Here is a 26,076-nt window from a genome sequence, read left to right as displayed (position 1 = left end):
AGAAAGGCAATCGGTTTTCTGTTTAGAAACTTCATGGTTATAGATTTGTTAGCTTTTTTAGATCATGCATTCTTCTTGGATTTTTATTCTTATTGCTAGTTGATAAATTAGTTGTTAGAAATAATTTTCTCTCCTTCATTTTTTTAAAGAAAAAAATGTGTATATTCTGTATATTTTAGTATTTGTTCTTATTATTATAATTTAATTTTTATTAAAAAAAACATAAGTGTTTTTTAATAAATAGTAACCTTTTTTAGTTAAAATAGTGTAGAAGTGTGGAGCTTAGAAGGGAACTACTGAGACATGTAGTCTTTCATTTTTTCTTAACCAAATCCGTCAGTCTTTAATAGTATATCATGTTTTCTGAAACAATTATTGTTCTTTTTACACTTTCTGATTTCTTCCCAATTTGGCTCATCCTTGTTAGAGTGCACACTGCTGAAACAAGCAAAGTACTTCAACTCAGGTCAGGCTAGAATGAAATTTCCCTTTCTTGAAACAACAGCTGACTGAGTTTGTGATTAGCTGTAATTCTTAGTCCCTTAGCTCTGGACTACTGCCTGTGTAATAATTTTTCATTTTGTATGCATCTTTTTGACTTCTCCTTATCACACATATGGTGTACCACACTTTTGATTGTCACTGTGATGATTTTCAAGCTTTACTTGAACTCTTCAAAATCCTTCTGTAGTCTAATCCTATCCTCTTTTTGAGCCTTTCCTTTTGGGTGACATCTGTACATTTCATCAGTGTATTCCAGGGCAGACTCCTTTCCAGTTTGACAGTGAATCACTAATAACTATACTATGTTGTATTTGAACTGTGGAAACAGGAGAGTATCCCAGTCTTAGCTACCTCTTTTCTCCATGTCCTGGCTAATTGTTAGAAGGAGATCTGGGCTCACGTGTTCTGGTTGGGTCTCAGAGAAACCTGGGCATGTGGGTAAGTAGTGCTTGCAGCTTGGGCAGCCAGGGACTGCAGGGGAGGGCATGAGCAAGTATGGAGTACATCTACCCTTCAGCTGAGATGCAGCTTCTGAAAGTATTTTTAATGAAGCTCCCAGCCTATAAAGATTTCATCTAGATTGTTTTTTCTTGTTTGTTTCTGATCTTGTGGTTTGTAAAGTCTTAAAACTACATGGCTTGTGGTTTTCACTATTTCCTTATCTACTACTGGCATGTAGGATGATTAATTTTATTTTATTTCTAGAAATCTAAATTAGGCACACTGGTTACATGCAAATAAAGAAACCTTTGCTGAGAAATTCAAATGGTTAATTTCTTTGGTTTCTAATTTACTAATCTCTCCAGCGCTTATAATGCATGCTTGCAAACTTCTGTGCTCTACCTTTTCCTGACCACATACAGTCTAAAGATTGGCCTGGCTCACACAGCCTGGAAGAGTAGGTTCCAAACAGATTCCAGCCTGCAACTTTCTGCTCTTATCTCATCCTCTTCAACCTTATTTCCAGCAGAGAAAAATAACTTAGTTAGTTATACTCCATAACTTTGCTGATCTTTTGGCTGCCTTCATTCCTCTAGACATGAATATCACAGTAATGTTTTTAAAAGCTTCTGAAATACAAACTGTGCAGAGAAGACACAGAATTTTTGTCATATTATCAGTGATGCCTAACGAAAAAGTTTGGGTTTGGACATCTTGAGATGTTTTTAATAAAAGCTGCTTACTTAAAAACCTTCAGTGAGTTGTCTTCAGTAACCTGTTGTCCTGAAGCTCTGTGCAACACTGACAGAATTGTTTATGACCAAAAAGCATGGACATAAAGTTGGAGAAGAGGCACAGTACAGAGTAAGAGATCAAGCCTTGTGAAGGTGCTTAAAGATTGAATGGAACAGAGAAAGCATCAAATTTCTGGCTGCTTACTAGTTGCCCACATGTGCCTTTTTAGTTAGCTAAACAGTCAAAGCAGTAGTTTCTGTTAATTTTTTGTCTGCCAATTCTCAAATAACTCATTAATGTAACTCAAACACACATTAATTCCAATTTCTTTTATATATATTAATTACAGATATACTTGCTTTGTAATTTGCACAGACACCCATAAAATTGTGATAGTTTTTAGTCTTTCCTTGGTTTAATGATTGGAGAGTTTTGTTTTACTCATCCATTTCCTTGTTCAGCAGAGAGAAGCAGCAGTGATCAAAAATTAACTAGAAGGATTATTATATGTAATTACAGTAAACTGTGATAAAACTGATCTCACTATATTTGTCTTTTTGGTGTCCAGGGGACCATGGAGCAACAGGAGAAAAAGGGCTACGTGGGGATTATGGAGAACCAGGAATTCCAGGGAGGGATGGTGAACCTGGTACTCCAGGACAACCAGGTATGTCTGAAGCTAACAGCAGACAGACTGTTTGTCAGGTATTTTAAACTGTATTAATGCATGGGACTCTTAATTTCTCTGTTGTCCATAGGACCAAAAGGTGATCAGGGCCCCCCAGGATACCCAGGGGATCCAGGAGTTCCAGGACAAAAAGGATCAGTTGGTGAAATGGGTTTGCCAGGTACTGATTGCTAGGAATTTCTTCTTATTTTTTCCTCAAGTTAATATAGATCATTTTGAAGGACCTGTATGGATTATTTGTGGGTGTAGATCTGCTAAACAGATTGCACAATTGCTAAACAATTGCACTATTTGCAGCAGCTGAATGTAAGGCTTTTGGGACATTGCTTTTCAATCCTATTGTGATATACAAATAATAGGATGATTTCCTAAGTTTCTAGGTTTAAAGTGCAAATAGCTGGATGGTCAGGTTTTCTGTATTTGTTTCAGGCAGGCAGTTTTTTGAGTGGCACCTGTTTGTATGTCTCTGATAGTCTGTGAACTGCATTAAGCTTCTTGTGTATTTTCCCTCTTTTAAAAGGTTTGGTGAGTTGCTGTGTACTGCATGTACATTATGCACTGTATTATTATTATTTACATAATAAATAATTATTTACATAATTATTTATGTAAATTATGAACTGTAGGGGTCTGGGAATAGTAGTGTTGTGGAAAGGACTGGTAAAGAATAAAATGGAGAAGAACCTGTAACTCAACATGGAAACTGTCTCCATTGGGATGGCCTTGTGTCTAGCATATTTAGGAAATCAAACATGAAAGTCTGAAATGGTAAATGAGGACAGAAAAAATATGCTGCAGAAGAGTCACTTTGTCACTGTAGTACTATAAGAAATTATTCAAATAAAATTTTATTCAGTTCATATCTTTAGCAAGATCTCTGTTTACTCTGAATCCAAGATTATGACCATCTCTTATGAGTAGAGTTTATCATGCCACAAAAAGTCCCATTTAGAGAGTGAATCTCAAAAGATAGTTTACTTACTTTTATAGCTCTGAATAGCTAACGCAATGGTGAAAAATCATTGTCAACACTGTTAGGGTACCACTGGTTCTGATGCACCCATTTTTCCCTTTCCCTTACTAGGAACACCTGGAGAAAAGGGTCTTCCTGGAGTACCAGGTTCACCAGGCACACCAGGGTTCCCTGGGCAAAAAGGTGAAAAAGGAGACAAAGGAGCACCAGGTTTTCCTGGAATTGGCTTTCCAGGGTCTCCTGGTGAGAAGGTATTTATACCCCTAAGGATTTGGTTATCTCTGCCAAATGCTTGAAAAGAAGCTGTTGGCCTCTAAGCTGTTTTGTTATATTTTGTATTATGCTAATTTAACTGCCTTATGAGAAACTTGAAAGGTGTTCATATGCACAGGTTTAGATGCATTCTGTTTGATGGAACCAGTATCTCCAGTGTTATTATATCTGTTCAGAAGAGACTAATTCACAGTGCTAGAAATGTAGAGAAGGGGAAGAACTTTTAAAAATACTGAGTCAATAATGTGAAAAGGGCGTTTTACAAACAGAGCAAATAATCATACTGAAATAATGTTACTGTACTTTTATGAAGATACTAGACAGTGCTCAGATACTACTGAAAAGTGAACTGTATTAATACTGTCTGTAAAGTTTAATTTAATCTCTTAATAGCATCTAATGGGATTCTCATTTGTTTCATATTCCTTTTCCTTGCTGTACAATGACAGTTATGAATTTATAAGTAAAAGTGGTAAAAATAATACTTGCTAATCTGGTAGCAAACTTACTGAGGACTCAAAAAAAGACTTTTTCTAAGGTGATGAAGTGTAATAAGTAAGTTAAGAGGCTAATTTTGAAAAGACTTTGTATAACATCCTAAAAATGCATAGAAAACTGCTCATTTTCATATGTAGGTATTAAGCAATTGCTAGCTTAGTTAAAAACTCTGCTAGTGGATTTTAACACCAAATTTAATCCTAAATTACTTTTTTTAGGAGTGGAAAAACAATGGAATTCTTTAAAAGTTAGATGGATAAGAAGGGTAACATATACCACTGCATACAGAAAAAACTGTTTCTGAATTAATGTGTGGCTTTTATGTGTGCTGCTTCTTCTAGGGAGAACCAGGAAGAACGGGTAGTCCGGGTTTATCTGGAGATAAGGGTGAAAAGGGTAGTGCAGGAATTCCTGGAATGCCGGGTGCCCCAGGTCCCAAGGGATCCCCTGGCATGGCAGGATTTCCAGGCAAGTGTTTATGCTTTTATAAAACAAAAACTGCAGTGAAAAATTGAAGTAAAAATGATATCAAATATCCCACATGGAAACACATGTCTTCTTCCTTTCTTTAGGAAGTCCCGGCCGCCATGGAGAGAAGGGTGAAAAAGGACTTCCAGGCTTAAGTGGGATTCCAGGTTTAAAAGGAGAACCAGGTAAAAAAAAATACAAACCAGCAAATAGTTTTGATCTCCAGGCAGTGGCTAAAACAAAATCTGTTGCATTCTACATTAATTTTGGCTCAGATATTTCACAGTGCATTTGTTCATTTCACAAGAAAAAGACATTGCTGTTTCCTAGGTAAATCTGAGTCAGTGTAGTGGGGGCTAATACTTCTTTTGCAATGTTTGAGGAATAGGTTTTACCACCTTCCACAAGACTGGTTGTTTTTACAGCCATTACTTCTGTTGTTTCTGAGTTAATTTAAAAACTGTTCAACTGTTTTTTATCCCCAAACCTGAATCACCACATTAGCATCATTACACAGATGTTAAAGAGGAAATAGAGTATGGAGCAGAGTAAGTCCGTTGCTGTTTTGAATATAACAACATTTTTTGATTTTGGAGTCCTCTGTTCTCAGTTTTTTGGCTGCAGGACACATCATCTTACAGGACAATGGACTGTGCTGTTCACAAGTCTTTGCTGGAGTTCCTGCATTCTAAACTCACTGAGATTCATGATAATTAGCTGTGTCAAAATCTTTAATACTTGGGCCTTGTCTCAGACTGGTTTAATTCAGAAGTAAACTCAGTGAAAAGTCACACTGAAATCATCATGCAATATCTGCTTGGTCTCTGTGGGAGCAAAAGAAAAAGTAAAGTTTTTCTTGAGAGAAAAAAAAAGTCATGGTTAAAATGAAAATGTCAATGATTTTTCAGGTGAACCTGGTCTTCCGGGTCCTGCTGGTGCTATTGGTCAGAAGGGTGAACCAGGTTATGATGGGATTCCAGGTGCAGCTGGTGCAAAGGGTGAACAAGGTACTGTGACTCTCATCTTCAGCTCCTGTGGTATGAAAATGCACAGACACAGGCCACACAAGAGTAGATGGTAGAGGTGTGTACTGGCTTTGAGTCCTCTGGATGAAACCTTAGAAAGTAAAGTCAGTATTGGTGTCTTACTATCATCCAGCATTGTAAAGCTGATCATTTAGATGAGCAACTGTGTTCAATCAATGTAATCTCGAAAGAATTTCTTTCACAAAAGCTGGTAATACTTTAAAGAATTGTGTTTTGGAATTAATTTCAGCCTGCAACTTAGCTGTGAAATAGTGGAGCAGCCTTGCCTTCTCTTAGGGTAGGGTTTTCAGTCATACAGGACCCATTGTGCTAAGTACAATACCAGTACATAACAAAAACAGCCTCTGCCCTGAAGAACTTTTGCATAAGCCATTTATTTGGAGTTTGCGTAATAGAGTTTTATTCATTACAGGTTAAATGTAAGTACTTTCCCAGCTTCTAATTTTTTGCTGTCTCTGTACTGCAGGTCTTCCAGGTAGAGGACTTCCAGGGTTTCCTGGTGCAAAGGGAGATAAAGGTGAAACACTTAAACAATTTTAAACCTCCTTCCCAACACACTGTAACCGTAATTCTGTAATGCAGACATACTTTCTACTTAATTCTTTTACATCCTGTGCCTTCTCAGAGCAGGCAGAAGCTCTGAGAGGTTCAAATACTAATTTCTGTTACAGTGGCAACATCTTGGAGTTAGATATACCCTAAAATAGGTAATTATTCATAGTGTGGAATTTACTGACTGCAAGCTGTGCTGTGATGAGGTAATATAAATTATAACTCCTGTATTTGTGTGCTGTGCTTTTGACTCCCAAGTATCTCTGTTTTCCTACTAATTTTGCAAGAATCAAAATTTAGTGAGGTTCTGTGCACCAGACAGCTATAGGTAGTAGTTTTGTGGCCAGGATACTGCAGTAATTATTTTTGCCTGAATCTGTTTTGCAGCCCTGATGTATTAATTGCTAAAATAGTTATTTTCTATAGCTCAGTAGAGCATGTCTAAGCTATGCACAGGAGCGTGGTGCAGAGATGCAAAAGATAGCAGAGTCCTTGTGAGATCTCACTGAAAATTTTTATTACCTGGGCTCAGGACTTAATAGCTTGGGTACAGCCACATGACTATGACAATTCAAGTCCCCTTATGTTCTTTGAAAAGTGTGTCCCTACACTGTGCTGTGAGAATGATTTGATTGGCTCGAGTCAGTGCTTGTTCAAGGTGTCTGTAATGCACCATGCTCCACTTCATGAAATAAGTATGTCCTAGACACCAGGCTGCAATAGATACAGTAGTGAAGAAATGACCAACTGCTGTTGATAGAGGAAATTGTGTATAATTGAGGAATTTTCTATTTTAACCATCTGGAAAACACAAACAATTCAACTAGTCCATCCATGAAATAAACTTGACATGGCAAGTTTTGAAGAACTTGCATAGCTTTAAATATCAATGCCCTACCTCACTCATTCATTCTGTCAATACAGGACACTTGTCTGGACAATCCGAAGTGATAAACCAGAATTTCAGAATATCTTTTATTTAGCATCTTAGACTAATTAACAGTCATTAACTGCTGCGAATGCCCTAATGTTAGAGAACTTAATAAATTAAGCAAATTTTCTAATCATAGGTTGGTAGGCATGTAGAGTGCTAGATTATGAGAACACTTCTCTCACCTTTCCCATCTCTTATTTTGTCAATCTAGCTCATTTAAAAATATCTGGGTTTAGAGTAAATCTGTGGTCTACTTGCATAATTTCTGTTCTAAATGCATTGTAGTTCCAAAGAAACAAGTTCAGGATTTAAAAACCTTGTTCTGCTCAGGCAGACAGCCAGGGATAGTGTTCTCTATAAATGTTTCTCTTAGTATTGTACTTATACCAGTTAATCTATATTCTTTTGCTTAATCTAAAATTAGATTGAATTGCAATTGTTAACTATTTGTACAAGCCTGAAAGTAAGTACAGTGGGTCTAAATCTAGATATTAATAAAAAAGTATTCAATTTTTCTCCAGGAGCAAGTCCTTTTGTGCTTAGTCAAGCACAACATCCATTACTTGACTATGACAATAATAATGGCTGTGGAGTTAGGGTTTGGGGGCTTTATAGTCTTAGTGTAAGGGGTGATAGAGGGATGCTGGATGTTAGTCTATTTTAAGAGTGACTAAAAATAGCCCAGTGATAAGAAAAGGTATGTCAGTCAAATTACTTTCCTCGTACTTTATATCATCATGTGAAGAATAATACAGTTTTCCTGAAGTTTTGCGTTTTTTACAGAAATGTGTAAAGTTAAGGTCAGTGTTTTCAAAAAGAATAAAGCTTACTAGGAGTGGAAAACAAGGCAGAAGGTTTCAGTGATTGTGATCCTCTCTCTAATCATGTTCTGTGCTCGTTTAAAATCTTAGGTGCAAAAGGTGAAGTGGGTTTTCCAGGATCCCCAGGAAGTCCAGGGATCCCAGGCCTGAAAGGGGAACCAGGATATGCAGGTCCACCAGGCCCTAAGGGGAACCAAGGTCTTCCTGGACTCCCAGGAAGTGCAATTGAAGGCCCTAAAGGAGACAGAGGACCCCAAGGCCAACCTGGTCTTCCAGGTAATTCTTTGTCTTTAGTGTTAATGTATTGCTGTTCATCAAGGCTCACCTGATTGATTAATAATACAACCAATATTGCATATCTTTGCTTATCCTCCTCTCACAGGTCAGAGAAAAGCCTTGTTCATAGGCAGTTTTGGCATTATGTTCTAGAACAGGCTGATTTTATGTCCTCAGCCAGTTGGCTTTGTCCAGAAATCTTTCTAATGTTGAGAAGGTTGCCTCCCATTTCCATGTTTCCCTATGGACTTTATTTACTGTTTTGAGGCGTCTGGGGCTGTATGTTCCTATGTCCTGGAGTGTTAATGTGTTTAAAAATGGCCCAGCATGGCCTTTCCATGGCAGTGGCCTTGTGCTAGAGGCTAAGAAGGAGAGTGGAGCGGAGCTACAAAATATCTTTAGCATGTTTATGCCTGGGGATGTACTATCTGCTTGTTCTGCACATTTGGAAAACTCCCTCTATTTTCAATCAGCTACAGGCTGAGAGATGATTGGATAAGGAGTCTCCCTTCAACAGATTGTTCTACTTATTTTCTTGAAATATTACAACAATTATTTTTGTTCTGTCTATCTGTAGACCCTGCTTGTCCTCCATCAGGTACTGCTGTAAACCAATTTTGCTACTAAATACTCTTTTCTTCTGGTTTTTAGGTTTACCAGGTCCAACAGGGCCACCAGGACCTCCAGGTCTGAAAGGGGCCAAAGGAGAGCAAGGGAGCAGTGGCTGGCCAGGGTCTCCTGGGGGTCCGGGAATGAAAGGTGATCCGGGTTTCCAAGGACTGCCAGTAAGTTACTTTCAGTACACTCCGGATTTGCTGAAAGCTAGTTCTTATAATTAATTGATATATTAATCATAGAATGTCTTGTTCAAAATAATGATATTTTATGCTCAAAATGCCTTTGGACTCACTGCTGATGATGTAAAGTCAGTTCGAAAGCATTTCAGTGCTCTCCTTGGAAAGGCTGCCCCAGTGAGCTAATGAACTTATTAGAAATTTACAGATAGTGAGTGGTAACATACAACACCCAAAATATAATTTACAGTGTTTTAACGGTACGGGATGGCTGAAGCACAGCCATAAATCCCGCAAATGCATTAGTAGTTAATTTTAAAGGTTGCATACTTCATGGTAAATTGCCTTCTGAAAATACCTGAACTGTTTGCTTTTGTTGTGAAAGCTCTCAAATAAAGTGCAGTTTCAGTACTGTCAGTCATGAAATATAGCTGCTGATTTAGAAATACAAACAGGCAATACTATTAATACATTTTTGTCATATATTATTCATTTTCCCTGGCCCAAAATAGTCTCTTTTTGGTATACTAGCAAGAATGAAGTTGAATAGGATAGTCACCCACAACAGTGTATCTTCTATATTCTTTCTCTCAAAGTGTATGCCTTTTTCCACACTGAAAAATATGCCCTATTTTTTAACTTTTCATTTCTTATTTCCTTCTACACTGGGAATGGCGGTTGTCTAGCCCAGAGTAGAAGGAGGGTCAGAGGGGATCTTATCACTCTCTACAACTCCCTGATGGGTGTCAGTCTTTTCTCCCAAGTAACAGGTAACAGGAAAAGAAGAAATGGTCTCATGTTATGTCAGGGAAGCTTTAGATTGGATATTAGAAAAAAATTCTTCACTGAAAGGGTGGTCAGGCATTGTAACAAGCTTCCCAGGGAAGTGATAGAGTCACCATCCCTGGAAGTGTTCAAAAAAAGTGTGGATATAATACTTGAGGTGTTTGGTTTAGCGGTGAACATGGTGGTGCTGGGTTAATGGCTGGACTTGATGATCTTAGAGGTATTTCCCAATCTTAATGATTCTATTAAAAAAGCCCAACAAAATAATTACAATAAAAATATTTATGGAAAAAAGAATAATTCCTAGTCTACAAAAGGAAGAAAGACTCAGGAATAAGGTTCTGATATGAAATGCAGGGCTTTAAAGGTACACTTTATTCTTGATAATGCAAAGATCTAGTGCATCTTTTTCTGCATCCAGGAGTCCCTTCACAGAAACAGTAAGGATTTGGTTCTGTGTTCATACCTTTTTGTATTTGATACCATACCGTACCATACCGTATCAGCTTTGAAGGTAGTAAATTCCAACATAACACTCCAGTATATTTTCCCTAGTTTAAGAATTTGCAGTATTTCTGCAGAGAGCTAAATGTCTATACTCCAGGAAATTGTAAAGCTTTTCACTGGTTGATATACAAGTCTGAGACTGTTTGCTGAGAAAGAATGGGAAATGCCAAAGGATTTTGATTCTATGCCTTCAATCAGAAAAAATGTTTCACTCTCCTTGAGCACAATTCATAGTGGCAGGTTGTTAACTCAGTGTGAAATGCTGCAGTGAGAGTGATATTAAATATTAAGCTTCTTCTGGTGATACGTACTAAGATGACTTTCTAATGTCTTCATCCTCCCCAGTGTGACAGGCTCCTGCCCCGATTATGGCTCAGTTGCTCATACAGGTCTCCAGGTACATGGATACCTATATCAGAAGGGAGATTTTGTTGCAACATGAGTGACACAGGCCAGAAGAGTGAATACAGAGACCAGACTGCGAAATACAAATCCCATGTTTTTTTTCCTGTTCATTTTAGTGTTGAAATGCGAGAAGAAACATTTTCCTGAAATAGTTTTGTTCTGTTTGGAACAGATCCAAAATGGTGTTGTTTACCAAGCTATATCTGATGAGAAAAAAATGTTTAAGAAATGCATACTGTTGTGGAAAAAGTATTTTGATGGAAAGCTTCCAATAAACTCCTCTTATAAATCCATTTTATAATTATAACCTAAAAAAATATATTTAAAATGCCCATCTTTGAATGTGATTGACTCGTAACTGCCTTCTGAATGAAAGTTGGCCCTTCTGTTTTGGACTTCAGAAGTTCACATATATTATGATACAAAGAGGCAGCCATTTCTTTAAACAATCCTTCATACTGTGATTATGTGACTGAAGGAAACCAGAGGATCTTACTTCATTCATGCCTCCCTTAGCACTCTTGAGAGTAGCATTTCTTTTGTTTGACTTTGGAGTCTTTGGAAATTTCGCTGTGGACATCCATTTTTGAACTAGTCATCTCTTCTCCCTTTAAAATCAGTGGAAAGAATTCGACATTTGTAGTGAGCTGTTCTTCTCACCTTAATATAAACATCTAATTTGCACTGAATGAAAAATCACTCCTCGGGTGCTTATTCTATTGCTTTTCAAATATGATAAGATGACTCCTACTGATATTATTTTTCACTGGATATTCCGTTCACATCTCCAGCTGGTTGGTAGGTTACTTAGCAAAGGGATTTTGTTTCTTTCCTCCACCTGTGTTCCACGTTTTATTACATAGTGAACTATCACTGTCATACCAATTCAACCAGGGAGAAACTCTAAACTATACTTACAAGCTTTTTGCAGAAGATCTGCAGCAGACAAAAGAAGAAAAGGAAATTGGCAGCCATTTGAATGACTATTTACAGTGTCTTTTGAAATAGGGGCTTGGTTTTCCTTGAAGTGAGGCTACAGTGAACTTGTAACCATTATTTTCAGGGGAACAGTTTAGAATGGTGAAGGCAGAAGGAGGAGTTCCCATTGTGTTTGAAGTGTTTTAAGTCCTTGAGTGTTTTAGCCCTGTTGAAAAGTAAAAATCTTCAGAGGATTATAAATTGTTGAGCATACTTAATTTCATCCCATGTGTGATTGTAGAAGTTTTCAAGTCTGCTGTGGTCTAGAATTACCCCATTGAATTATCTAACTAGCAACCTCCTGCTGGGACTGCACAGAAATTAGTATGTGCTGAGACTTGTGCTTGCTGATGTTTTTTATAATAATATGGTCAATGGTTGAGAACCTTTTTACTGGCTGCACTGCTAGTATGACCTTATTTTGATCTGGTATCTTTGTGAGGCAAAAAATAGTTTAGAAAGAGCAAAGTGTCACTCTTGTTCCAGTAGGAGAAGCTTCTCATCTAATCAAGGGAGAGAATGACCATTTCTTAAACTTAATGGCGATCTCATATTATATTTTTTTATAGGTTTCCAATAATACACAGCCTATTTGAGAGTTATATCATAATAATGTAGGATAACTATACTTCACATTTTCTTTTATGCAGGGTAGTCCTGGTTTGCCAGGAGATGTTGGTCCAAAGGGTGATCTTGGACCTCCAGGAGTTCCAGGTATTCCAGGTGAGGAGAAAACTTACCATACTCCTGAGAAGTATGCAGAAATGTCTCTTTCATATCCTTTCTCTCTCAAAAGAGATGCTCAAAGAATGTTGACTCTATGTTACAAATAACTGAACAGGACACTGAAAGCTTCATCAAAAAGCATACAAGAGCATTGAGATTTTTCTCAAGGTTTTTTGCCTTTTGCCTGTTCTTGCTTTGCAAATATTAAATGTGCACTTCCTTTAAAAGATGGATGTGAAATTGATTGTTAGATAGTACCAGTCAAGAATCTTGAAGATTTTCTTGAGAATTGAAGAGGCAAATGTTATAGCTATATGTGAGGAAACAGGCTCTGTGTGTCTCCCTTGTTGATTATATTCCTGCTACCATCACTATCATGAAAACAGCATGTGTATAAAAAATACAGTTATTAATTGAAAAAACAATACTTTTAATCTAGACAATGATATTATTAAAGTAAGAGAACTTTGAAGAGAAATTTATTTTCAGTCATCATTTCTTTGGTGACTTAGTGCTGTTGTTTGTATCATGTTCCTGCAAACAGTTAAAAAGTACTTGTGCAAATTAAGTCATATCCTTGTCAGGATCATGGGGTCATACATGATTATTCCACACATATCCTTCCAAATCAAGAAATTACTGAGTTTTCATCAAATATTTCCTTTGACTTCAGGTCCAAAAGGAACTCCTGGCTTCCCAGGCCTTAAGGGTGAGCGAGGTGACCAAGGTCTTCCTGGATCTAAAGGTATAATATGAAGCCTTGCCTTTTTTTTTCCCAGATGTTTTTGGTAAAATGGTTATTTGTGATTAATTTGTGGTTATTTGTGACTAATCAATGGATAACTACATCACCCTTTTGTTCTGTGTAAAAACGCAGAATATGAAACCAGGTATCATGTAGCAGCATCTGAATGTTAGCATCACAGAATGGTTTTGGTTTGAAGGGACCTTAAAAATAATCTAGTTTTAACCTGCCTACTATGGGCAGGGACATCTTTCTCTAGACCAGAGCCCCATCCAACCTGGCTTTGAATGCTTCCAGGGACAGAGCTTCTGTAGCTTCTCTGGGCAACCTCTGTTCCAGTGCCTCAATGCTCTCACAGTAAAAAATTATCCTCAAGGCCAACCTAAATTTACACTCTTTCTGTAAACACTTCTTTCTTTCACACTGTTGCCCCTTGTCCTTTCAGTCCAGACCTTGGTAAAAAATCTCTCAGTCTTTCTCATAAGCCCCTTTTATATATTGAAAGGCTGCAGTGAGGTCTTCCCTGGGCCTTCTCTTCTCCAGGCTGAGCAAGCCCAACTCTCTCAGCCTGTCTTCATAGAAGATCTGTTCCACCCCTCTGATCATTTTCATGGCCCTCTTCTGGACCTGCTCAACCAGTATATGTCCTTCTTGTACAGGGGACCCAGAGCTGCATGTAATATTCCAGGTGGGGTTTCATGAGAACAGAGCAGAGGGGGAGAATTACTGGCCACGCTTCTTTTCCTGTAGCCCAGTATTGGCTTTCTGGGCTGCGAGCAGACATTGCCCATTTTTCATCACCTGTGCTTCCCAAGTCCTTCTCTGCAGGGCTGCTTTCAATCCATTCATCCCCCAGTCTATACTGATATTGTGGATTGCTTTGAAATATGTGTAAGACCTTGCACTTGGCCTTGCTGAACTTCATGAGGTTCCCATTGGCCCACTTGTCACACATGTCAAGGTTCCTCTGGATGGCATCCCTTCCTTTCAGCATATTGGCTACATCACTCAGCTTGGGGCCATTTGCAAACTTGCTGAGAAAACTCCACTCAGCCTAAGGTCTGGACAGCTATTTCAGTCCATGAGAGGTCTGGCTGGCTGGAGATATCAACACAGACAGGCTTCTGTTTGGGAAGCTTTGCAGTTTAATTCACATGTAAAGTCTAGGACACATTGATACCTTGTGACTATCCGTGAGAGGCTCTAGTCTCTGCCTGGATAAATGGCAATACAAGGTAACATTTTTTTGCCTTTTTGTGCAGTACTAATATGTGCTGATTTTCTCTCTTGATTTCCACAGGTTTACAAGGCCCCCCAGGCCCACCAGGTCCTTTTCAGCTTGTTAAAGGGGATCCTGGCTTACCTGGCCCTGTAGGACCAGTTGGTCTCAAGGGATTCCCAGGACTTCCAGGTCCCAAAGGACAGCAAGGTGAGAGTTTCTAATTTGTCAGTAAAAAACCATTTTAAGTAATGTAAAAATAGACCAAAGGTAGTCTAGATACTGCAAGATTTTTGGTATGATATTATCCAGTTTTTGTAAGCCACTTAAATTGTGTCAGTGATGAGGAAGGGAGTCCTTTTTGAAGCTCATCCAAAACAGATGCCTTCCAGGTGATTTTTTATAGGCTCTCACTCTGCAGTCATCACATCAGTATCTGAGATCAGCAGTAAGCAGAATGACTTGCAACACTCTGCTCATCCTTTCCCCAAAATGTATTTGTTAGGGTATCTTCTGTCATTAGTCTTGAATCCAAACTTAATTCCTGTGTGTCTCTGGGAGAAGACAAGCATGAGGGTAAACACTTGATCCTGGAGTGAAAAGTGCTTCCTGAGGAAGCTTGTTCCATGGTCCTAGATTTCTTCTTTTAGTCCAGTTATTAAAATTTTTGTAAAGAGTAAATGAACTGCAAAAATGAAGCACATTGGAAAATATAAGAGAATGGAGCAAAGGGTAGGACAAATGAAATGCTGGCACAAGGACACATGTCCTTCAGAATGATGGGACATGGAGAGTGGGAGCTCAGGAGTGTTAAGACTCTAAGGAAAAGCTTTTTTCCTGAATGATTTTTGTTAAGTTGATGGGGAATTACAGTATAATATAATGAATATCCTCTTGCTAGTTGATACAGTAGATATGAAAGTTTTCTCTTGAAGGTGGGAATACAACTCTGCAACTGCTGTCCTTTAAGAAAGAGCTATGAAATAGTCTCAGTGATTGAACACAGCATGGGTTTGCTTGTACAGGACCCATTGCTCTTCGCTAATAGTCACTTCAGCCCATAAACACAATATTGCTTTTTGAGTGATCAGGAAAAGGAAAGCTGTGAGCATCTAAAGCTTCTGATGAGTCACAGAGATGTTGCAATGGTGCTGATGGTATTAACTTCCTTTTCCCGAAGTCAGATTTGCTGAGTTTATGTAGGATTCATAGCATCCCTAAAAATCGATAAAGGGAAGACATAAAATATGTTGGAAAACTTGTTTAGGAAGAAGCTAAGAGGATACCCATTTTCCCACTGTTCATGACCCTACTTCTTTATGGTCTGTTTTTGATTGGGTTATATGATAAAACAGAGAGAGAAGGGATTGCTGCCTTTCCTTTTCATAGTCCAGGCAAATACTAGTTATTTTAGGTGCATGCTCTCTCCTTACTCCTCTGTTCTTCTCTACTATATAATCACTTTGCCTGCATATAACCCTCATATGTGCTCTAGATGCAGAACTGTATGCACTGAATCTGCATGAGTTTGGTTTATGCTAGGCATACCTGTTTTGTGCTGTATTAAAAGCCAAAAAGCCAGAACTAACATGAAATAATATCCAGTAATAATTATTGCTTGTTTTTCAACAGGAGTGACAGGACCTTCAGGTGTACCTGGACCACCTGGTAGTCCAGGGTTTGATGGTCAGCCTGGGCAGAAAGGGGAAGTTGGTCCTTATGGTCCCCCAGGTAAGTCCATGTGTTCTTCAAAGACTTAATTCCTTCATGGAAAAATAACATGGTATTAGGTGTGAATGTATTTAATTTCACTTCTTTAGTTGTGTAGGGCGAGTACTGCTGTCTGCAGAAATAAAAGGAGCCTCTCTGTATTGCAGGGCCCAGAGGATTCCCTGGTCCGCCTGGTCCTGATGGCTTGCCCGGGGCTATGGGCCCACCAGGGGCACCATCTGTTGCTCATGGCTTCCTTGTTACCAGACACAGTCAAACCACTGAAGAACCGTCGTGTCCATTTGGAACAAGGCTGATTTACCACGGCTACTCCTTGCTCTATGTACAAGGCAATGAAAGAGCACATGGCCAAGATCTGGGTAAGTAGAGACCAAATTAGAATTCAGTTAGAATTCATTCAAACCAAATGTATTGAGCAAATCTGTGTAATTGCTCTGGCCCAGACCTAGGCATCCCAGAACGAGGAAGATGTTGCAGTGAATACAACACCTAGTTACTGAGATGGCTCGTGGGGTTTGGACAGTCTGATGGAACTGGGTTTGCTCAGCCTTAGCAGATGTTTATGGGGAGGCCTTTATTGCAGTTTGCAGCTGTCTACAGGGAGGGTAGAGAGAATGGAGTCCCTTCTCGGAGAGTCTCAGTGAAAGAAGAAGCAGTGGACACAAGTATGAGATACATTTCAGTGAAACATAAGTAAAAGTTTTTTTATCATGTGGATGGTCAACCATTGGAACAGAACCCCAGAGAAGTGGTTGAATTTCTTGTCTTTGGAGATCCTCAAAAGTCAACTAAATCTGGACTCATGCAACCAGGTCTAACTGGCAGTAGGATAGATGACCTCTAGAGGTCTATTCCAACCTAATGTATTCCATAATTCTACAGGCTAGAGTGGGCTACTCCTTGCCTTGTCCTGTTCCTTCCTCGTGAAGCTAAGGGAAGTCACTTCCTCTGAGAGTACTGGGCCCTCCAGAGCAAGTGTTCTCTGCCTTTTTGGCTGCTCCTGGAAATAACTGTTAGGCAGTTGGCAGTGGTTTAACAAAACTGTGTTAAGAAATAACCTTTCACTTAACATTTCAGGCACAGCAGGAAGCTGTCTTCGTAAATTTAGTACCATGCCTTTCTTATTCTGCAATATCAACAACGTCTGTAATTTTGCATCAAGGAATGACTACTCCTACTGGCTGTCTACTCCTGAACCCATGCCAATGAATATGGCTCCTATCACTGGTGATAATATCAGACCATTCATCAGCAGGTATGTTTCAGTTCTGCTGTATTTATAAAGGGAAAAAGCCTGTGGAAAGAGTGTAGTGTTCTTTAATTTTCTGGACAAGGCTTTTAATCTGTATATTTTTATTTCCTGCCTTTAAATTTAAAGTTTGAATTCTTTTGATGAAATGTTTCAAAGTGTTCATGTTTTCAGTTTAGACTTTGATCAAAAATAAATCAATTTTGGGGGAAACCCAAACAACTAGAGTAGTCTATTTTGAGTATAATTGAAATGAAAAGATTTACTTTGAAATGTTGTCTTGCAAAAGCCATGATGTACTTTGAAGGAGAAAAAGTTTTACATTTTTTCACAATTCTTGTCCAAAACACTTCTGTTTTTTGACTAGCCATAGCTAGAAGCTTTTTAGGGCTCAGTTTCCTTTTGTTTGAAAATGGTAACATTTTTATCATAGAGTAGACTGCCAGGCTTCTTCCATTGTTTTAGACATTCTGCTTGAATACAACCATTATTGTCTGAATTAAAAGAAACAATTGCAAAATCAATCATCTACTTTTTAATAATTCCAGATTCCCAGCTAGCATAAAGAATGGTGCTTCTATCGGAGACGTAACTGTTCTGCATGAATACATGTTGAACTTTTGGTCCGTTTTAAATTTTAGGGCCACTAGAAAAACTCTTCTGGTATAATATGTACAGTGCTGAAGGCAGAGTTGTGAGGAAAAGTGTGGAAAACTGCCCCACCGTTAGGTATGAATCTAACAAGGGAATCTTCGACTTACAGCTTAAGTAATAATCATTAGATACAGACATTACTGTCCTTTGTGTTATTGTTTCTAATCTGTATCAGCTCTTGCTGATCCCTCTTCCAGCCATATTTAGTGAATGGGAGTGGAGATTGCTGGTAATGATTTCTCAGGTACATCCAAGAGAAAGGACAATCCAAATCATCAGTAGGTTGTAGTCTGGGCATCTTGGATCTTCGAAAAGATGTATGGCTCTACTGCAAAGTATTTGCTATTTATTTTGCATAGTGGAATCCATCTTGTGCCTGAAGTTGTACTCTGTATTCTTACTTTTGGTTTAGTACCAAAGAAGTTGATATGTCTTGAAAATGAATGGGCAGATTGAGGACAAGATTCTCAAGAGAGACTATGTTGGTCTTACAGTTTTGGTTGTTCATTGCATGTGAATGGAAGGGGCTTGACTTTCAGAAAAATTCAAATTAGCAACTTCTGAAATTCATATTCCTTTTATGCCATTCCATACCATGCACCCAAAATAGCCTTTAACAATCATGTTTGAAACTCTTGCCAAAGGAGGTACTAACCAACACTTTGCCTTATCTCATGCCTACGGAGTAGCTTTTGCACCATAAAAACGCGTAAGTGTGTATATGTATGTACATACGTGTGTGTGCGTGCATGTGTGCTTATGTGTTTTTCTCCTTTTAGTTATAGCAACCAGTGAGATAGGTGTAATTCTAATTTTAGAAAACTAGGAAGAATCTGAAAGACTCTTCTTTCAGTTTATTTTATTAGTTTATGCTTTTTAACCAACAGTGTTTTCCCTGTCCAAAAGTTGAAAATGTGTAGAAGTGTTATTTGCTGCCTTGAGTCATAGGACTTCTTTTCAAGTAAGGCCCTCTACTGAAATACCAGAAATCTCTTGAAGCAAAGCAGAGCTCCAAGAATAGATGTAGCTTTACATTCCTTCTTTTAACTTACTCTTTCATTGATGTGTTTCTTAAAATAACTCTCTTGGTTCTGCACTAAAGATGAAGGCAGTAGGTATGAAAGCATTCTTCACAAGGCAGAAATAGAATGCTTTCATTCTGAATTCCTTTGCTTCTCTGCATTTTCCAGAATCCAACTTAATCCATTTGCACTTGATTCTTTTCCCTGCTCTGATAACAGGAATCAGACTGTTTAGTTTTGAATCATTTTCATCATTGCTAACTGCAGCAGCCAGTTGAGGAGTTGTACAAGAAAAAATGGATTATATCTACCAAATTCCTTATTACCAGCCCCTATATTAAAATTCCAGCCCAGCTCATGGAGTTTTTACAATTCTCCTGTGAGGGCATGGTTGGTCATTGGATTATTCAGTAACCTAGCTGTTCCGAGACACAAGGAATTTACCTAAAGTAAAAGAACTGGTGCTGCATGCCTTTTTGAAGAATTGCTTTGAAGTTTATTGTTCAAGTTACTTTGCTAGAAATCTCTTACTGCAGATACAGAGCACAAATGTAAATAGAAAAACTTTCAAGGAAAATGCATGGGAAAGAGTCTGCATTAGATTAGATTAGCAGTGATTGCCTTTGTAAGACATTTGCCAGAGAGATGGCTTTTTCTCTGGAAGTCAGAGCTAAGTTTAGGATGATGAATTGCTGTTACTTGTTTCTGATCACAGTAGACCACTTTTAAGTGATACTTGCTGAGTTGCAGTGTTTGCTATTTGCCTCCCATGTTCATGACACTGAGCACTTTTAGAAACTACAGTACAAATGGGACTAGAAAAAGACAAATACATGTAAATATTCAGATAAGAGGTCTCTTATTCTTTTCTAATAGGAAAGCTAATAGGAATAAGACTTAACAGTTGAATTGTCTCTAAGTAAGGGAGAAATCAGAAGTTTAATTTCAGAAAAGAAATTAGATATTAAAAGAAATTAGATATCAACAAAAAAGGAAAACCCATTGGCTGTTTTTCTAAAGGAAACATGGTGATTTTCCTTTGGTTTTGAAAGGGACAGCATTTTCTCTTTTAAGATTCCATAAAGAAAGTAACTTCTGAATAAAGAAGTATTAATCCTTAAGTGCACAGAGATCATTCATGTCTTGGTCTTTCTAGATGCTCTGTGTGTGAAGCTCCTGCTATGGTAATAGCTGTTCATAGTCAAACAATTCAAATACCACCCTGTCCTGAAGGCTGGAGTTCACTTTGGATTGGTTACTCCTTTGTCATGGTAAGTGCACTGAGATGTACTCTGAGCTGAGGAAAGCATTTGCTTCAGGGTTTTGATCTATGGAAAGTTAATATCTGACTCTGGCGTTTCAGGTTTTAGGAGGGCATTAGACCTCCACTCTTCGTAGTGACTTCAAAAATAATCTGATCGTTTTCCCAGGCAAGGCCTGGGCATGGTCTGAGACACAGCGTGGATCCAGAGCTGTTAGTACTTGGCAGTGGGAGAGAGGCCACTGTGATGTGGGGTCGGAATGGGGTTGAGCTATTCAGATAAAAGCTGTACCAGACCTTATGCCTTCTGGGCCAAGAGCTGGCCCTGGCATGTTGCTTACATAGAGATAGCTTGGGTCCTGCTGTCTGTCCTGAAGGACTTCTGTGCATACAGCTGCCCTGAAGTTGAATTTGCTGATGTGTTGTGCTGCTAAGTGAGAGAACCCAATGCTATCTCTGGAGCCTTCAGCTCCACCGTCTTGTTCCTCCTGGAGCTGAGCAACAAAACTGCAGATGGGCAAACAGAGGACAAGGAGAGAAGTGTGAAGAAATATTTGTGTGAGAGAGTTCATCGAAGTTGTAGCAGAAGAGGTAAAGAGTCCCTGTCTGACCGATGCTTTTGCATTTTCCTAGCACACCAGTGCTGGTGCGGAGGGCTCTGGCCAGGCCCTGGCGTCCCCTGGCTCCTGCCTAGAGGAGTTCCGCAGCGCTCCCTTCATTGAATGCCACGGCCGGGGCACCTGCAATTATTATGCAAATGCTTACAGCTTCTGGCTTGCCACTATAGAAAGGAATGAGATGTTCAAGTAAGTGCATGATTTATTTATCATTCTTTGAGACTCAGTTGAGCCTTATCGCTGAATAAAAGAAGTATTTTTTGAATGTAATACATGTTCAAGTATTGGCTGTCCACCAGAACAGTTAATGTAGTTAATTGTTTTCGTAACAGAAAGAAAAAAATGAGTAGCTTTTGGGGGAATTAATGAAAGTATCATCAGTTAGTGTTTGAAATGTGTCATTTGTACTGTGTATTTTGCTTTTCAGAATAATCTAACAATGTTCACAATTCCACTATGTTTTTGATTGTATTCACCGAGTGGTAAATGGGATAGGTTGACATACTGATTGAAAGTAGATTAGAATGTACAATTTCCTGTAATGGATGTTAACATATAATAGAACCACTTGCAATTAGTAAAGGTGTTAAACTAAGTGAGTTGAACAATTATTTACCTTTTCCTAATGTTAGAGGAACTATGTTTGAGTAAGATGCAGCTGGTGGTAGTAGGCTTTGTTCTCATCTCCTGTACATAAGTATTTTTCAACACAGGCTAATTTGCTCTATATGAATGTTATTAATGTGTTAGCATGTAGATCGGTTTCTGTGTCTGCATAGCTTAACTGGTCAGCAGGCATTCCTCTGGAGTGCAGGCAAGCACCCTCTTCCACCACAGTCCTGACTGCTGTTCCTGTTACCCTTCATCTCTTCACATCTTCTAGAGCTGTGAATGCTGCCTTGTCTGTCTCAGAATGAAGCAGGTTGTTTAGCCAATTTTCACTGTTTGTTTATCAGATAGTTGTCAACAGAGTAGGTAGAAAAATTGAGCACTGGGACTGAGTATCACTGGGGCTGTGCTAATCTCATCAACCAGAAAAACTACTACTAAAACCACCCTACCACTGGGGTAAGCCCTGGATCCCTAGGAAAGAGGAAAGCCAGTCAGAAGAAAATTTAGAGTGAGCACTACAGTTGTTTCCATTCTTTGAGTCCTACCCAGAGACCTTTCAACTTCAAACTTTTTTCTGGCTACAAACTCTGCCACAGATTAATAAAATAATCCCAGATCAGGGGACCTGCTCTGCTGTCATAAATCACAAATACTACTCAATTTCCTGTAAACTCATAATTTTTTTTAAATGAAAAGCACTAAATGCAAGCACACTTTTGTCTGAAAAGTATCTATTTCTAGTTGCTAGGAGTAATTCCTTATGATAGTTTGGAGACTAAAGGCTTTGGTTTGTGTTTCTATATGACATCACATAATTTCCTTTGCCAGCTTTTCATTTGTCTTTAAAGTCACAAGAGTTAGCAGAAACTCATGAACAGTCAAATTTCAGCTTCCTTGCCCGATTTTTTTACCCAAATTCTAGATTGTTTTCAAACTGCTGCTTTAACAGATAGTGTTCTAGGTTGAGGAAATGTTCTGCCTCGTGAAAGAGCTGAATTCATCAGTAACTGTAAGTATGAGATGTTTAAAACTAATCATATGATAGTTTGTGACCAAACTTGGAAGTGATTACACACTGGAGAATTTAGGAACACCTTCTTGATTCAGCACAGGCTGGAAGAGAGACTTGCATTCAAAGTTGGTGTTGTCCATTATAAACCTGAAAAGTGTCTGTTTGTTTCAACAACTGTTAATGGGTCTTTTAATTTCTTTCTTTTCAATAGGAAACCGACTCCCTCAACTTTGAAAGCAGGGGATCTACGCTCAAATGTTAGCCGTTGTCAAGTCTGTATGAGAAAAACATAATGACTTTTGAATTTCAACTAATTTCACACAATATGGTGCTATTCGTTTAACAGCAATGAAGCCTAGACATATATCATATGTACCTCATTGTTGTCCAGTATGAAAACAGTAAAGTGCCTTTTAGGACCTTGCATAACTAACACACACTGCTTTACTGGCCCTGTCCTTGCTAAAGAAGAAAAGAGACAACAAAGATAAGCTTCAAATGTTGACATGCCAAATGGCACTTTTGATCAAAGTATATGTATTTTTTATATAAATGCAATGCACTGATAGAATAAAAAGTCAGCATTTATCCAGAAAAAGAAATGCAAAGGTGCTAGGAGGTATGCAGTTCTGCCTTATACTGTTTGACCCCCCTTTCTCATTCTTGTATTATATATTTAGATTCATTTTTCTTCCCCAGATAAGTTTGTTACCGTTATCTAGGTGTCTTAAAATCCCAGACTCTTGGGTATGTACTTATTGTTCTTGTACAAAGAAATACTAATGTAAAAAAGAGGTTTGGGATTACAGACTGTGGTTAAGCAACATGTAACCATCTTTTCACAACATAGTGTGCCATCCTGCAAACCTTTGCTTCTGTTTGTAGCCTTTAGTGCTGTCTGGTTTTAATGGGTCTACATCTGGAAGAGATTGCCAAACTGGCTTCACAAATAGGCAAGTCAGTGTTTCTGCTGTGTTGGTACTATGCAGCTTCTTTGTGCAGTAGAACAAACTTTCCTGTGGAATAAAGAATGATCCAGTAATGGTCAAGAAAAAAAAAATAGATAAATATTTTAGTAATTTATATAGATATCAACCATTAGGCAAATCAAGCTCTGAGTTTATAATTTCAAAAAGAAGCTTACAAAATTTTTCTTCTTTTCAGTGTCATGAATTAGGTGTTAAATGCCAAAATATGATGTGAAATGTTCGTCTTACATAGGCCATTTCAATGCTGAAGTTGCAGAGACTGAACCCAGGTTAATAGCTATTTGTGTTTATAATAGCAAATCCTGCTTTGAGCTTATAGTCTTGATTCTGTATTTAATATTTTTCAGGGTTTTAAACACTACTCACACACTGAATGACTTGATTTTGAAAAGTATAAGGCCTTAATTTTGTTAATATTGTGCCAAAAAAATTCTTCAAAGTGGCCTCAGAAATATTTCTAAAGAATTTCTATGCAATGATACCATTGTTTGAGCACATCTGTGTCCAAAAATGTTTTGTGGACTATTACCATGCAAATAGCAGAAGATTTTTACAAATGCCAAGGCCTTTGTTAATTTCTTACATGTGTATTTCTTAAAAATTTAAGTTTGTAATAAAACTATTTGTGTAAAAAAAAAAAAAAACAGAAGAAAGGAAGAAGTTCTTACTAATTTGTTATTAGCTATCATTTACAGCAATGAATTAATTTTTAATAAGCCACCAATAAATGCACAAGCTTGATGCAATCCTAGATGATTTTTGTTTTGCACATCTTGCAGATGTACAAAGCATCTTCTAATGGGGGAAGCAGGACACTGTGCTGACACCTCTGTTGTTATCTTGTAAGAACTGAAACTGATAGATGAAACATGAGAAACATCTATCACTGAAATATATTTGATATAAACACATTACAAAAATCTGCTAATTTCATCTCAGCTCATGGGAATCAATCAAGTTATGCACATTTTTCACTTTTTCTTTGAGTTTTTCATGCACAAATCAGAACTGAATTATACAGGATAAAAATTAAAATATCTCATATAATTTTGCTTGTAAGTGGGCAAGGTGAATTTTGGCTCTGGTTGAAGAGGAAATAGGCCATGCTATAGTTTTCCTTGGAAAAAGCACATAATTTGTTAAAGTTTCATGTTGTTTTCCCAAATTTTTGAAGACACTGTGGCTGCTGCTGCTGTTCTGAACTGGGCTTTCACTTAAAATCCTTCAGGGCATTCTCTGACCAAACGACTGAAGGCTCCTGGATAGAAGTTGGCCATTTAGTTTAGCAGTGATTCTTAACTGTCATGGAAGTTTTGACATCTGATAATTTTATTTATAAAAGACCAGTCCTCATGAAAGTTCCTGCTAGTCTATAAAAGTCTTACTATGTCTGAGCAGCCTCATGCAGGGTTTTCCAAAGTGACACTTGATATCCAGAAGAAGAGGAGACTATAAGGTGATTCCTTGTGGCATCTAGGAAAAACTGCGCAAATATTCAGTCTTCACTAACTCAGAGCATCCAAACTGCTGCTCACACTCTACACCTTATGTCCTGGTCAGCTAGGGATTTAATTTGCTATGGTCAAATTGTCTTAGAATTGCCAGACAGTTGAGTTTATAAAGTCCTTCATGTATGTTTAAATCATCTGGGTGTGTATGAACCCTTGTCTTCTCAATTGGGAACCTCTGGAAACAAGGTCCTTTGCAAATTTTCGAAAACTGCTTGAACTGTAGTTTGGTATCTTCCTTATCTAATTGTAATTATTTATTCCATAACCTCCAGCTCATATAATGACCTAAACCATTCTCATGCTAAAGATGCTATTTATTTTTAAATCAGTCAGAAAACTTTTTGATGCTTATTGAATATCAGTCAGATCTCCTGAAAATGTGTGAACACTTGATTTTGATGCCCTGGGTGAGGAAGAGCCCACGTGAAACACTGCCTTGCTTTCAAAAATCTCTTAAGTACCCCATATTCAGGCATTTATGGCCATTGTTGTGGCTACAATACAGTTCATGTGTGAACAGGCAACTGCAAACACATCAGTTATTCGTCTTGCAGAAGCTTTCAGGAGAAAATTTTTGAGTGCAGTACTTGAAGAGTTGCTGTCATGATCCAAATAAATACATTTCTAAAACAGCAGGTGGTGCTCTTGCTCTCTTTGTGGTAACATTGGGATGGACAACTTTACACTAACAAATACCTTGGTCTCTAATCTGCTAACATGACTCTATTGTCTATATGACTATTTTCCCATGTCTCTGTCTCTATTTTGACATGTTCTAATCACCAGCAATTTTCCTTTTGAAATAGGAATGGATCAGTTTTCAGTTAAAAAAAATTCTATACATACTGCAAAATAAAAATAGAATATAATTAAATGATCCAGTATCTATTTTGAAACAAGTGATCTCTTAGCCTGTGTGTCTTTTCTGATAATTGTACATTCATTTTATATCTCATCCATTTTATAGTGGCAACTTCCTTGATGAAATACACTTTTTTCCTATGTAACAGGACTCCTGAGAACAGTGTCCCCCTACTAGGCTCCCAGAA

At 38.1% G+C, this 26,076-nt stretch overlaps 1 protein-coding gene across 1 annotated transcript in view; it reads left to right on the top strand.

Annotated features, from left to right (window-relative positions):
• COL4A1 (collagen type IV alpha 1 chain) overlaps window positions 1–25,659 on the top strand; it is a 119,593-nt gene extending 93,934 nt beyond the window's left edge. Inside the window, exons 35-52 of the mRNA XM_069003986.1 lie at window positions 2,249–2,347; window positions 2,439–2,528; window positions 3,453–3,592; window positions 4,454–4,580; window positions 4,685–4,765; window positions 5,489–5,587; window positions 6,093–6,143; window positions 8,024–8,209; window positions 8,861–8,994; window positions 12,330–12,402; window positions 13,079–13,150; window positions 14,451–14,579; window positions 16,002–16,100; window positions 16,247–16,459; window positions 17,178–17,355; window positions 20,182–20,296; window positions 20,920–21,092; window positions 22,739–25,659. Coding sequence (XP_068860087.1) covers window positions 2,249–2,347; window positions 2,439–2,528; window positions 3,453–3,592; window positions 4,454–4,580; window positions 4,685–4,765; window positions 5,489–5,587; window positions 6,093–6,143; window positions 8,024–8,209; window positions 8,861–8,994; window positions 12,330–12,402; window positions 13,079–13,150; window positions 14,451–14,579; window positions 16,002–16,100; window positions 16,247–16,459; window positions 17,178–17,355; window positions 20,182–20,296; window positions 20,920–21,092; window positions 22,739–22,820 — 2,141 coding nt within the window. The 3' untranslated portion in view covers window positions 22,821–25,659. The remainder of the gene's footprint in view (window positions 1–2,248; window positions 2,348–2,438; window positions 2,529–3,452; window positions 3,593–4,453; window positions 4,581–4,684; window positions 4,766–5,488; window positions 5,588–6,092; window positions 6,144–8,023; window positions 8,210–8,860; window positions 8,995–12,329; window positions 12,403–13,078; window positions 13,151–14,450; window positions 14,580–16,001; window positions 16,101–16,246; window positions 16,460–17,177; window positions 17,356–20,181; window positions 20,297–20,919; window positions 21,093–22,738) is intronic.
• The last annotated feature ends 417 nt before the right edge of the window (window positions 25,660–26,076 follow it).

Source organism: Aphelocoma coerulescens, chromosome 1 (assembly GCF_041296385.1).
Source record: "Aphelocoma coerulescens isolate FSJ_1873_10779 chromosome 1, UR_Acoe_1.0, whole genome shotgun sequence".
NCBI lineage: Eukaryota > Metazoa > Chordata > Aves > Passeriformes > Corvidae > Aphelocoma > Aphelocoma coerulescens.
Note: the sequence above shows the minus strand (reverse complement) of the source record. Positions and strands in the feature narration are given on the sequence as shown.